Source organism: Dermacentor silvarum, chromosome 5 (genome assembly GCF_013339745.2).
Source record: "Dermacentor silvarum isolate Dsil-2018 chromosome 5, BIME_Dsil_1.4, whole genome shotgun sequence".
Classification (NCBI taxonomy): Eukaryota; Metazoa; Arthropoda; class Arachnida; order Ixodida; family Ixodidae; genus Dermacentor; species Dermacentor silvarum.
In genome coordinates, this window is record NC_051158.1 from 37,535,019 (window position 1) to 37,549,267 (window position 14,249).

Here is a 14,249-nt window from a genome sequence, read left to right on the forward strand (position 1 = left end):
TGCACGACGTCTGTTAAAAATTATAATTCTTTTAAATATTTCCAAATCACGCAAATATATATAACAAAAACTATTTAAATAACTCTAAATTTTAATATTGCATTTGCGTTAGAACGCTAAAATTTTCAGTGTTCTCATAACATTTTTCGGGTTTTCGCGTTCGGAACTCGCGGTGGTCTGTCGGTGGTCGTGGTCGGTCGTGTTGTTGGGGTGAGTTGTTTACTCGACGTCGTTGTTTAGAAATGCTGCGGGCATCGTCGATCGTGATACTTCGCGCAATCGCAGCGATAGAGACGAACTGTACGCGAAGACACTGAGCCCAGTTCCCAGAGTTTTAAAGCCTCGCCGCTAAGGAACTTGTCACCGGCGTGACTTGCCGAAATAGGTAGCCCTGACTGGCATTCTCGTATCTCGGACGCTTTAAGTCGACTCGCCGGTGCCCGCGACGTGTTGCGAGTTTCTCGCAAAATTCGGAGCCTTTGCCGCGTGGCTCTGCCTCGTCCGATCTTCAGATCTGTCTATCAAGTGTTGCCGCGTGCTCCGAGCACAAATCTCTCGCTAAACCAAGTATGTGAGCGCCCTCCTTTATTTGGATGGGCAAGCCGGCGAATCGGATCAATGAACGCCAAATTGTTTGGTGGCGCGCGTTTTGGTTCGGTGCGCCTTGGCTTGCCGAATTCGAGCGACTCGTTTGACACTACGCGCGTCGTCATGAAGCATTCACCGTAAGTTCGGTCGGTGTAGCTTAGGACGCGTCACCATCGCCAACACACGTACCGTCCTTGCTAAAAGAAAATGTCTGCTTTCATGCGATTGTCGCGTGAGAACCTCGTCCCCATACTTGGAAGTAACCTGAGCTGTTGAGAAAATCGTTGAAAATTAATTAGGCAATCACAAATAAACCGTGCAAAAAAGCTTCCTTGATATTCAACTATTCGTTCCGACTTTACTTGGCTAAGAGAAATACAGACGAAAGCTTGTGATGATATATATCTTGTGCTGTTTATATATCGTTACAAGAACTTAGTACAAGCTCCGCCCACAAAACCACAGCTGTGTATGTGCCTCTCTGCTACAAAGCATAGTTCCCCGACTCCTAATTTGTAAGAGGGCCGCCTCTGCCGTGACGTCACTGAAAGGAGCGAACGCAATTGGCTGGCCCACGCATGCAAATTATCTTCTAGTTGCATGCTTAGGTTGGAATTTGTTAGTTTAACCTTAACCATTGTTGTTTTTTGTACCTTGATGCATGTCTTTTCATTTTCTTTTTTTCCTTGCAGGAAATCGGCAGCAATGTCGAATGAAACGTTTTCAGATGCCGGCAGGCTGGTCAAGATGGAGGTGGACTACAGTAAAACATGCGACGAGAAAATTCCTCAGTGCGAGGAGCTTGCCAAAGTATGTGACAACTTCCTCAAGTGTTGCATGCTTTCTTCTGTTCGTGTTTGGGTACTTGATCATTAATTGCATGCTCGAACTGTGATTTCAGAAAGGGGACCTGAAAGGTGCCCTCGATCAATTGCTGTCCTTGGAGAAGCAGGCGAGAACGGTTAGTGCTGTCTCCACAACCTATGCTCAAGTTTATAGGGGTGTGTAAATCGTAATTTGTGAGATCGAATTAAATGCTAATTGATTGGTGCAAGAACCGAATCGCACATTGAATACTTTTCGAACCCTTGTCAGATAAAAAAAAGGCTATGTTCACCTTCAGTATATTTGAAACAATGTTCACATCCTAGTATTCACGGTGCTACTAAGTTTCTGTCGTAACTTTGCATGTTATGAAACATTCATATGGATCATTTGGAACAAATAAGCAGCTTGTTTTCGTAATCCGGATTCTTCAGAGAGCACGAATAATCGTGGTTTAGAAGGCAAAGTGCAGCTCCCTGAGCGATACACAAAGTGCCCCACTACAGCCCTGCAGGGGGCTTAAGCTGGCAATGATGATGGCGAAAGTCTTGCATTCTCGGTGGCAGTAAAACGGAGCGTGGACTGTGCGTTGCAGGGCGGTGACACGCACTCGACCTCCCGGGTCCTGGTGGCCATTGTGCGCCTGTGCTTCGAGAGCAAGGACTGGGCCGCCCTGTCGGAGCAGGTGCTGGCGCTGACGAAGCGGCGCAGCCAGATGAAGCAGTCCGTGGCCAAGATGGTGCAGGAGTGTCTCACCTACATCGACAAGATGCCCGACAAGGAGACTAAGCTGGCCTTCATCGACACCCTGCGTACTGTCACGGCTGGAAAGGTGAGGTGGCGAGCAACCCATTCATGCATGTCCACACTGGGTTTGATATTTTTCTAATGGTGCATTGGACTGGTTCCTATTGTGATCCGACTCGGCTTGCAGGGATGCGGAGCACTTTCGCGATTGGAGCTAGAGGAGGCGTGTCCGAGCCAGCGTTCGTAACTCGGCAAGAAAGTGCATACATTTAGCAAGCTTTCAGTTATCGTAAACAACTTTGAGTGAGTGGTGACGAATCTCTTACTAGTCGCAACCATGTGAAGCCAAGGAACGCACAGCTTAAAATAGCTAGTCATTAATTGAAGTTAGGTTACAATTAAAAACTTTATTTTTCAGAACAATGTACATAATTGCATGACGTTAGAATAAAAGTCTGCAAGCAACTTGATTGGTCCTGATGGCCAAGGCAAATCAAAATGGCAGCAGGCGTACAAGTGTACTGTCCACTGCCATTTGTAAATTTAGAAATGTACAAAAATGTATATTTAATGTGGAAAAGGGGAAATGAAAGTGTACGAAAAAAACTAGCCGTCGACACCAGTTGAAGCTGATGCGACATCTTGCGCTGCGCATTACACATGCGATGCCCTACCAATTTGAGCTAGGGCAGTGGCTGTCTTCCCGTCCACTACTACCTTAGGTATGTGTATTAGGTCTTGCTCTAGGACTTTTGACCCTTCAGTTCTTCTTATTCTCGTTCATTGCATAGTGAGGGTCTCAACTCAGGGCAGTCTTGATGCCCTCAGACAGCACACGAGCATTTATTGGACAGTTGCCCGCCCCTAAGATCACGTGATGGCTCCGGTTCAAAAATCATCTGCCACCATGGCTTTGAGCGGTGCTGACCCCTGTCAGGCAGGTTAATTTGTGTCACCTTGCGCAAGTGCACATCACCGTTAGTGTCACTCCTAGGTTGTCAAAAGCAAAGCTTTAGTGACCCTCACAGCAGAATGTGCTCACCTGCAAGTGTGTTTGTCGAAGTCGCCTCACTGTGGTCGTGTGTAGCCTCGACAGCAGTGCTTAAAATTTGCAGGGTTAAAGAAGAGACTGCGTAGAATAATGTAAGGTTATCTTTTCAGCTGCCGCGTAGGGCATCTTTTTGAAAAAGTGCTTAGGGAACACCGCTTCCTGTGCAGTCCTGAGAAAGTCATGTAATTGAGGACCACTGTACCTAAATATTCTCGCTGTGACAAATGTGCGCTTTCAAGCGCATCATTCCTTCAATTAAGCAAATAGCTTTTCTAGAAACGTTCGGCCACTCGCCAGTATTGGTAATCTTTGTTTGCGGTTTCTGCGCAATTCTTTTCCTTGCCAATACCGGACAGGAATGATGAAAACAAGTCACATACGTAAACACGTACGCCACCACGACTAATTGTGGGGTGTGTCAAGGTCTGACTGTGATGCGCAACCCATGTGTCGCAGATCTACGTGGAGGTCGAGCGTGCGCGGCTCACCCACAAGTTGGCCCAGATGAAGGAGGCGGACGGCAACGTGGCCGAGGCGGCCACCCTTATGCAGGAGCTGCAGGTCGAGACGTTTGGCTCCATGGAGAAGCGCGAGAAGGTGGAGCTCATCCTGGAGCAGATGCGGCTCTGCCTCGCCCGCCAGGACTACATCCGCACGCAGATCATCAGCAAGAAGATTGCGCCAAAGTTCTTCGACGATGTAGCACAGCAGGCCAGTGATTTGCCCCGTTTCTTGTGGTTGAATAGCTGCTCTGTTTGGCAGCTGGGCCATCGGGCAGTGTTTTTGATTATTGTCTGTAAGTGGGCTGCATTTCCGTTGATAAGACTGCGAGAATATATATTTTAGCAGAGATTGTAACGGTCCTTTAGAATCCTCATAGTCAAGCCTCGATATAGCAAAGTAAATAAAAAATTGACTCACCGCTCTTGCAGTATAGCAGACATATCTTTGTAACGAATATTGGGTGTAACGAAACTATATGTGTGTCAGAAGCGACTTTGCTGTAATGAGGTTCGACTGTATACCATATTTTCTCACATAATGCTCGCACTTTTTTCTTTAACAGGAAACTGATGTGAAATTGAAGGGATACAATAAATACGTGGGGAAATTTTTCTGATAGAACATTCTCGGGCTGTACATGAAGGTGGCTGTACATTGGGTCTTTCTTGCCAGTCACTGTAAACTCAAAATATTACTGCCAAACAGCATTTACTGCTCTAATGAGAGCATAAGAACTGCAAAGGCTTATTTGCAGACATTGACTGAACTAAGATTCATTAAACAGATAAATAAAGATACTCTAGCCTGTCTTATTCAGACTCGTCAGAACCGATGCAGAAAGAAGCAGATGACTGTGCCTGCAGCAATTTTCAAGTGTGTAGTGATTACTCTAGAAAGGAAAAATAAAAGTTTTGATATCCATTGTGGGGGGGGGGGGGGTGCTATCATTACACGAGTAAATACAGTGGAAGCCATTTATGAGGCTTTGAATACCCTTCTAGGGACACTAAAGATGAGATGCCATTCGAGAACTGTATTTCAGAACTCTAAGCGCGGGAACTTAGGAGCAGGCAAGTTGCGGAGATGCGAGTGCCGACTTTCTTGCCCCATGCAGGACCTGAAGATGCGCTACTACAAGCTGATGATTGAACTGGACCAGCACGAGAGTTCATACCTGGCCATCTGCAAGCACTACTCGGCCCTGTACCGCACGGAGAGCATCCAGAAGGACGAGACGCAGCGAAAGGAGGTCCGTCGACATGCCTTGCTTGCGTAATCTGTCGCAGTTTATGCGCAGAGTCCTGCAGGCCAAAGTAGCTGTGCGTACAGTGTATGCAAGTGGGTACAGTGTATCCAAGTGGGATGTGTAAACAGGAATGAACATATGTGAACGCAGTAACCCCTCGGTATAAAGATCACTTTATTTGAACTATGCTTTTACAGATGGCGTCCAAAATGGGACAGCTATGACGGTAAAATCGATCTTCATCCTCGGCAGCTTCGCACCATGATTGTGCCATCGCACTTGCATTGCACTGAGTCAAAACTAAATTGCTGCTCGCCACAAGCACTGAGGGTGAAACTGAATCGACGCTGTCATTAGCACTGTTCACTCGCTGAGCACTGTACGCTGCCAATATGCACAGACTGACAACGACCCTACTACTCGCCACAACCTATGCCGGCGGAACCGTTCTCGCTATTCGCATCATCATAGATGGCAATCATGGATGGCGACCAGTGCAGTTCTGAAGGCATGCGGTCAACGCGTGCACCGAGTCTGAACGAAACTTATGTTTGCCGCAAACGCTGTGGAAAAAAACGTGGTGGATGCGACCATGAATGGCGACTATGCAGTTCTGAATTCATGCAGCCAACGTGGTGCCGTGTGTGATGGTGAAAGCAACTACATAGGACTTCAGATAAATGAAACGAGACTCGCTTGAATGGAAATGCCGGAAATACTGGAAAGGGTACTAACTTTGGTAGACAGCCCATTAGAACAATGTCAACAAACTTCGTTTAAATGGAACACTTTTTTTTTTCTGAACTTGGGCAAACGAAACTGGAAAAGAAAGTGCACTTACCTCATTGCCCATCATACTTCAAATGAGACATTAGTAGGTCGACAAACATGTCAATTGGTGATGCCACATGACAAGAAAATCATCTCTGAGGCAGTTGTGCGGTTGTTGCATTAGTGGCTGCTCTGTGTCGTTCACGTTGCCTATATTTCGCCTTCCTTGGTGCATCGTGGTGGCAAGCAAAAAAGCGAGAGCGCGTTTTGCCTTGTGCAAAAGAAGCGGTGCTATTCCAAGCAGAGTGCAATAACATTTTTTTTTTCCGCTGCAGAGAAATTAAAACACTCGACGCTTTTGAAATAAAATTTTGGGGGTTTTTTGCATCTTTCACGTAATTGAAACTTCTGATAAACGGGACTCTTTTTTTCTGTCCCTTCAAGTTCCGTTTAAACAGAGCCTACTGTAGAATAATTGCTATAAAGCTACAAATATAGACGAAGCGTTCCGGCGTTCCCGTCTCACCTGTACTGTCCCGCTAATGACCATAATGATTCAGACTCCGCAACTAAAACATTGGTGCTAGCACCACTCTTGCTGTTTTGCATCACACATTTCCGCACTCCAAGAGACGTTCAAATTAACCGGTGTGCGGCCACGCACATCTGAATTAACGAGAGTTGAATAACATTAAATAACGCATACAACCTTGTCAGGACGACAGTGCAAGTGTGAATTTTGCTGATTAGGGTCAAATTAATGAGGCTTTACTGTACTGCATATTAGTGACTGTGCAAAGTGCATGTAATTTATTGTTGTATATGCGCTGCTAGCTGTTGACGGGCAATTAAAACCTGGAGAAGATTTTTTGCCGGCCCATCGGAGACATCACACTTGTGTTCCTTTCGCGTAAGCCTGGTCACAATGTTTTTTTTTTTTTTTTTTAATTCTCGCTGATATCAGCGCATACTCGTGTAATGAATATAAGGTTTGTGTAAGTATTCTTTTTTGTGTGTGTCCGGTGCGACTACGTTATACGAGGTGTGACCGTACACTGCTCCCCACGAAAATGAGTGGATTGCCAGTCCACTTTGTGGGAAGTTTTGCTGACCGTTAGTGCACAAAATTCATGACGTAAAAGGGGGGAGTTGGTCCTAACCCCTTGGAGTGTGTTTTCTGTACGTTCAACAGGCGCTGAGAAACATGCTGCTGTTTCTGATGCTGTCGCCACATGACAATGAACAACATGACCTCATCCACCGGGCCAAGCTGGACAAGAACCTCGACGAGCTGCCGCAGTACAAGTAAGTGACGCAGCCATTTTTTATAGCGATAGGATGATAGGCTACTTTACCCACTTCGGATGGACATTGGCCGATCTCTCACAATAAAAACATGGAGGGGAGTCGAACTTGGGTCACAGGGTACGTTGATACGATATTCACAGGAACCGGAAAATAAAACGTATTATCAAAACATAATCGTAAACATGAAAAAGAAATTAATGCTATACATGCTATGCAGAATCGTATCAACGAGATTCCACTGTAGGCAGCTGTAGACAGATTGCCACGTCGCGTATCTGCTGATATGCCCATAAGGTTTCGCGATTCACACATACCATGGGGATATCCAGCAGGTTACACAAGAAAGACATTGCAGACTTTGATGATCATCTGTAATGCTTTCTGCCACAACTCCTTTTTTTGTAAGCAGTGCACGAACAGACTAATGAAGAACACACCGCGAGCGCTGTCTTGTTAACTAAACGCTAATTCAGAAAGATGTCGAGGGTTGGACAGTTGTGCCCAAGTGCTACATTTGTGACCTGCCATTGCTTGCAGGGAGCTGCTCAAGCTGTTCATTACGCGAGAGCTCATCGACTGGCGCAGCATGTGCGAGGCATACGAGAAGGAACTGCGGACACCGGGTACCATCTTTGCCGCCGGCGACGAGATGGGCGACCGCCGTTGGAACGACTTCAAGAGCCGTGTTGTAGAACATGTGAGTCAGTTTGGGTGCACAAATTAAGTTCAATTATCGGTTTTCAGCACGTGTCAGGTGCTGCCTAATTGTTTCATTTATTAACACATTTTCGCATGATGTGCTTGCTCTACTTTGCTTTCTTATCACTGTTGACATGGGGTCTTATCGTTTTGTGTTTGGAAACGCAAGTTGTCACGTTACCTGTGCACTTCGATTCTCCCAGGGTGTTTTTAAACCCCCATACGTTACCGCCATGTCCAAGTTGTTCTTTAACCTTGACCATTTAAGCTCACTCATGGATATTCCCTGTGTTGTACGCAAGTTATTGGGAAATTTCTGCGTCATGTGTGAATAGCAGCCAGGAGGCTGCTCCAGTTCAGATTCGCCAACCACTGACAGTCATTGCTCACCCCTGTCTTAGTTACTCTAGTGTGGTTTTTCTTTCTGTTGCCAAGTTCAGCCATTAAAAGGTTCATTTCTCGATTGATTCTTTCTGGAAATGTGCAAAAACACAGTGATATGAAAATGTTTGTGGATGTGATATCAGATGTAAACTTGCATGGGGCTTTTATCTGTAGATTTTTGCTTCTTACTTGAGGTAAAAAAAAAAACGTAAGCACATGCATCTTGAGTGCCCTGTTTCTTCAAAACATTTTTTTGTTGTTGCCGCTGTTTAATTTCAAACGCACCAATATTGTTCGCAGCATGCCAAAGCTGGCGGGAGAGCACAAACAGCACCCCTCCTGAGAATTTTTGCTTGAGCAACACATCTTAGCATTACAACTTGAATATCAGGCTCACCTGTATGAGCATTGACAGTCGCAAGTTGCTGCTCTTTGCCAGTCACTGTCAATCATGGAACCTCAGTTGACAACTGCGGCCAGCTAAGGAGTTTTTAATTAGTTACTCGGTTTACTGATGTGAAAAGTATGAAAGACCAAACAAAAAAGATGAATGGCATTTGCCAAAGCTTGCCTGGCTCCTTTCTTTTCTGCAGAACATCCGGGTCATGTCTCAGTACTACACACGCATCACGTTGGAGCGCATGTCCCAGCTTCTCGACCTGTCCCAAAAGGTGAGTTGCACGCTCTGCTGTTGGGTCGTAAACATCTGCGACACTGGTCACTCTTTTTCACTCCCTTACTCGTCGCAGCAAAGCTAGGGTGTTTTGGTGCTGTGCATGACGCCGTGAGTTCGATTCCCGCCCACATTTTCATGGGGGGTTTTATGCAGAAATGCCCATGTACCGTATTTACTCGATTCTAACGCGCTCGCATTCGTAATGAGCATCGGATTTTTCACGGCCAGATATAGAAAAAACAGAATGCCTTCAACTGTAACGTGCACTTCGATTTTCATACCTTAAATACTAGGTGCAATGCCTTCAACTGTTCACTCGCCACTTGTTCACGGTAAGAAATAAAGAGCAATGGAGATTTATAATCACTTGGAAAAAAAATTAAATTCTACAGATCAACATGTCATCCTCAGTACTATCTATGGCAGTTCAGATGCCACCTTTAGCTGACCTGGCTTCCCGCTCATATATACATACAGTCAACGTCCGCTTTTTCGGACTCCCTAGAGGCAGCGAAAATGTCTGAAAAATAGGGCAGTCCCAAAAAATTAATGCATGCTTTTTACTGCCCCCAAGGGCTCAAATTGTCGCTGGCACGTCCGAAATAGCCCTGAAAGCTTTCCAGTACAGTTATTGGGTATATCGGTGCTTGCACTGTGATGGGAGACTGCGAGTGCACACGTGTGTAATTAAGGGAAACATACCATGACCCGTGACAATTGCCCCTTCCCAATCATGGTATGCTTCACCGCGTAACATTGCAGTGCTGAGGCGAAGCTGAATTTCTGAACCTGGCATTATGCAACGCACCGTGCTTTTCGAAGCTGTGGGCGAGGATTACAAAGGCGCAGGCGGTGCCATTGCTAACAGCAGTGAATTGTTTCAATAAAAAACACAGTTCTTGTTGTTTTCAGTGCTGCTGTTAGCAATGGCAACAACAAGAAGCATGGTAGCGAACATCGAAGTAGTTAGGCCTAGTGTTGTCGCGGTGGTGGCTGCCAGTGGATCTGCGTGCGATAGCACCGGTTCGAGGCAGCGAGATAATCAAAATGGTAGCGGTCGTGGCTTCGATTCATGCCGTTTCAGACCGGCGGTCATGGCAAAAAAAGTCTGGAAAATCGAATGGTGAAGGTTTCTTGCGTCCGAAATGTCAGACGTTATTATACGTCGACTCTCGGGTACGTGGCGGTGCCGCAAAGGTATCCGAATTATCCGGCATGTTAGAAAAATCGGGCGTCTGGAAAATCGGCCGTCGGCTGTATATAATATATCCCCTTCGGGTGACATTTGATTCGGTCCATCAAAAATTTTGTTCCACCACATTTTTGCATCTTCAGAATCGCAATGCTGCTGCAGAACACACTAAGAATTATCAAATTCTTCCGGCGAGTTTCGTCAAGTTTACAGAATGTGAACTGCATGCGAGAACACTCTACAGCAGGAGCTTGAGGCTCAAATTGGGTACCGCAGATCCCATGGGTTCCGTAAATGGCACTTCAGGATTTTGCGAGCCGTCAGAACGATTCCAAACCCATCCCGTTTTTTGCCATTCACTTGCACAATTTATGTATTTAGCAACGAAATTTTGCATTCCATTGTGGATTTAACGAAGCTATCGCACGCTACATCTGCACTTTGGTAGTCTGCGAGTGACCTACGCGGCGGCAGTGCGCAAGACTACTCGCTATGATTTTCGGGCCCACAGTGGCCCCACCGAGTGCTTTTAATTCATGCTTGTGAGGACAGCTTGTAACGCATTAACAGGAATCAAATTGGAGGTTTTGCAAGCCGAGAGCCACTTTCGAACTCAGTGGGGCGTCTCCCTGGTCGACTTGTGTTGACGCATAACAATGTCCACCATTTAAACACCACATTGTAACAGACACATTCATGCATCATTTGTAGTGGAGCCACGTCTCTGTCAACATAGCGCAGTTTCGATACAGGCTGGTTTGCTGTACCGCACTGCGCTGGTTTCTACCTTATTCTTAATAAAAATGCAGGAGAAGCATTTTTGTTCGTGCAGCATGCTGGGGCAATGCGGGCATTTAGGCTCAGCACAGTGATCAGTATATCGCAGACTGTTCCGCAACGTAAGTGACCTGTTACATTTATTTGCAAAAAATATAATAAACTGCGTGCGTCCGACACTTGAAGACACCGTTTATGGCATGTGGTATATGTAGCGATAGCCGTATGGTTGGCAAGTGCAGCATTGTGGTGCGCAGAGTGCTGTGGGAAAAAAAATCACTTCTCTTTGTGTTGTCGTGAGTTACTCAACAAGAGGCCTTCGAGGTGAGAAGTGAACGCTGAACCATAAATGACCGAAGGTACACGCAGATGCGTTGCTGTCTTGGTTAGTGTCCCCCCCCCCCTTTCCCGTTCTATGCTTTAACTCTTTCCTGGTCAAAATTGTGCCCATCAAAACAAGCACAATGAAAGCAGTCAGCACAATCATCGTTCGTCAATATCTGATCAACAGGTCAAGTGCGCCGGCTATTTATGCACGACTCGAAGTACATTCTAGTGTACTCTACATTCTAGTGCCGGTGCTCGCGTGCAGTCTAGAATGTATGCCACCATTCGCATCGTACACGTAATCTGATAGACCTGATTCTTTTGCGATAGAATTGGCGACGACATTCCGGAAAGGTCCACTCACGTAGGCTCATCTTGACCGAGCGATAACAGACCCTTACCACAGTGGTTAGCTGCTGAAAAACGGGTCACCGGAAAAAGAACAGCGATGTGCACGTGTCATTATTCGTATCAATCATTCTGTTTCACGTGCACAGGGCACCGAGGAGGTCCTATCGGAGCTGGTGGTGGCCGGCCGGGTGTGGGCCAAGATTGACCGTCTGGCGGGCGTGGTGTGCTTCAGTTGCCACAAGGAGCCCAACCAGGTGCTCAACTGAGTGGTCGAGCAACCTCAACAGCCTGATGGCGCTGCTCAGCAAGACGAGCCACCTCATCTCCAAGGAGGAGATGGTGCACAGGCACCTGCACGCACAGACACCGCCCGCCACCTCCTCGACAACCGCCGAAACCTGATAGCACCCCTCCTCTTTTTTTTTTTTTTTTTGTACATAGAGAATTGCGAAAAACTCCTCGAGTGAAATGTCCACCTGTCCTTCGTGTCTTTTTTTTTCAGGGTTGCCATTAAAATAAAATGGATCGAAAAACAAAAACTGTTTCTCTCTGGCTGGCGTGCGTTGCGTGAAAGCCGAGGGAACAGCGACGATGGATCGATGTTGTAGGAACATGTGCAAGTTGTTCCGGGATAATACAATTTTGCAGTGGAATGCCGTTCATACATTTTTCACCGGAAGAGGGGAAAAAAATTGGTGAAGGTGTCATGCACAATGATCAGTCATTGTTATCGCTGATCATTTTTGCAACTGGGTTGAGCAGATGAAAGTTGTGAAAGGCGCTGCCTTTACTTTTGTGGTGGTGCTCCAGTGCTGGCCACGACACAAATTGCCTGAACGATGGCAAGTACAAAATTTAGAACGAGCGCGCGAGGAGGAGAATAAGGACTGACAGTCTCCGGTTTCTCTGCCTTGTACATCATGTTGTTTTCACTACATTGCTGATCTGGACATGATCAGAATGCAAAAGCACCCAGCTGTCATGCATTCGGTGCACATTAAAGGACTCCAGGTGGTCAAAATTAATCCAGAGTCCCTCTCTACAATTTGCCTCACAATCAGATTGCAGTTTTGGCATGTAAAACACCAGAACTTTAAGATGCGGGACTACTTGCGGCCCATGGCTGATAAGGATCAGTGGCATTCTGTGGCATTTATCTCAAGAACTTCGCGACATACTTAATATGTAATCAGATATTTAATGTCAGCACAAGTAACTGAAGAAGCTTGTGCAGCTTCATAAAATTTGGTCATGAAATAAAATTATGTGCATAATCCACTGTCTATCCTAAGTTGTTTCTTTGCAATATGCTTACAATAAACTTGTTCCCTTGCAGTCTGCTCGCCTTCATATCCCTGCACCTGGAGAAAGTATAGCAATTTTCTTTTTTTTTTTTAGTAGAAAGCTGCATGTGTGATGTAAGCAGATTTTAAATGCTGACTTCGAAATTTAAGTATTTTGCTCTCTGTCATGCCACTTTGTTCCCGCATTGCAAAAAGGGATGTTCAATATATTATAATGATATTTCATCATCAGCCTCTATGTCCACTGCAGGACGAAGGCCTCTCCCTGCAATCTCCAATTACCCCTGTCTTGCGCTAGCTGATTCCAACTTGCGCTGCAAATTTCCTAACTTCATCACTCCACCTAGTTTTCTGCCGGTGGAACTATATTGACCATATTTAAAAAATTCTTGCACCATTGCATTTTTCACCTTCACATTATTGACCCATGCATTAAAATTAAATTTTCATTTTGCCATTTTCTTACAATAGAGGCCTGAAACCATGGTATGTGATTTTTATATCAGAAAGTAAGTTGCCTACACTGAAAACTAAATACTAATATTTGAAATATGCATGAAAAAGGGAACAAGTACTGGTAATTTCATTGATATTGGCTGGGAAAAAAGTATACACTTTTGAAATGCCCCTTAATAGGGAACACCATGATCGTGATAAAATTTGCCTGCAGTGTTCGTGCAATTGCTGTCGCAGTACAATTGTTGCACTCTTAAGGCTTGCTCACAGATCTGATATTTGTGTGTTTTATCATCGCTGGAGAAGTGTTGGCAGAGCAATGATTTTTGATTTTGTACAACTAGATGAATGACGAGCTATCACAAGTTAGTACACATGCCAAGCACTGCTCTGAAAACTGACTTTTCATTGTTGGAAGTTTATTTTATCACATCTGTACATGGGGAAACTACAGTAGTGGTGAGGATACTGATGAAAAAATATAAGTCACTGTAGTTTGATCAGCCCCACCACCCCCCGTGAATTTTGTACAAAGGCAGCAACAAACAACAGTGCAGTAGTTTTCACATAATGTCTTTCACAAATCAATATAAAACGGTGTGTAAAATTTACAAGTGTGCATTATACAAAGTTATTTCGCTACAAGCTGTAGTATACAAGAAGGTCACTGCACAGCATATTTTACACAACACTTTCAAAGCAAATAAACTTTATCCATCCGTTAAAGCTTGTTTAGTACTTTGGTTAGGGATTATTACAGTACTTGGAAACTAATTCATATTTTAATGCAACATATTTCATTACGGTGGTGAGCAAAGTAATGACTGGATCTAGTTTGTTAACGTTACTTGTTATGTATACCTAAACATAGAAAAGGCAGATATAGGAAGGTGATTTTGTGCGTCTTTTCAATTCCTTTTCTTGCATTAGTGTTACTTGACACATGCATCAACAAGTACATCAAGATGACTAACAAATGTTCGCAGAGTTTATGATAAAGATATAGAAATCGCTGCAATGTATAATAAAGTGAATGATGAAGC

General features: G+C 45.0%; 1 protein-coding gene across 1 annotated transcript; it reads left to right on the forward strand.

Moving 5' to 3' along the window:
* The first annotated feature begins 145 nt into the window (after positions 1 to 145).
* LOC119453285 (26S proteasome non-ATPase regulatory subunit 12-like) lies at positions 146 to 11,985 on the forward strand. Its single transcript, XM_037715313.2, is given in 11 exon segments — positions 146 to 210; positions 1,281 to 1,398; positions 1,490 to 1,549; positions 2,009 to 2,245; positions 3,668 to 3,922; positions 4,830 to 4,964; positions 6,925 to 7,037; positions 7,578 to 7,737; positions 8,717 to 8,794; positions 11,593 to 11,709; positions 11,711 to 11,985. Coding segments are annotated over 10 exon segments (1,398 nt in total). The 5' UTR covers positions 146 to 210; positions 1,281 to 1,293; the 3' UTR covers positions 11,849 to 11,985.
* Positions 11,986 to 14,249: the final 2,264 nt, after the last annotated feature.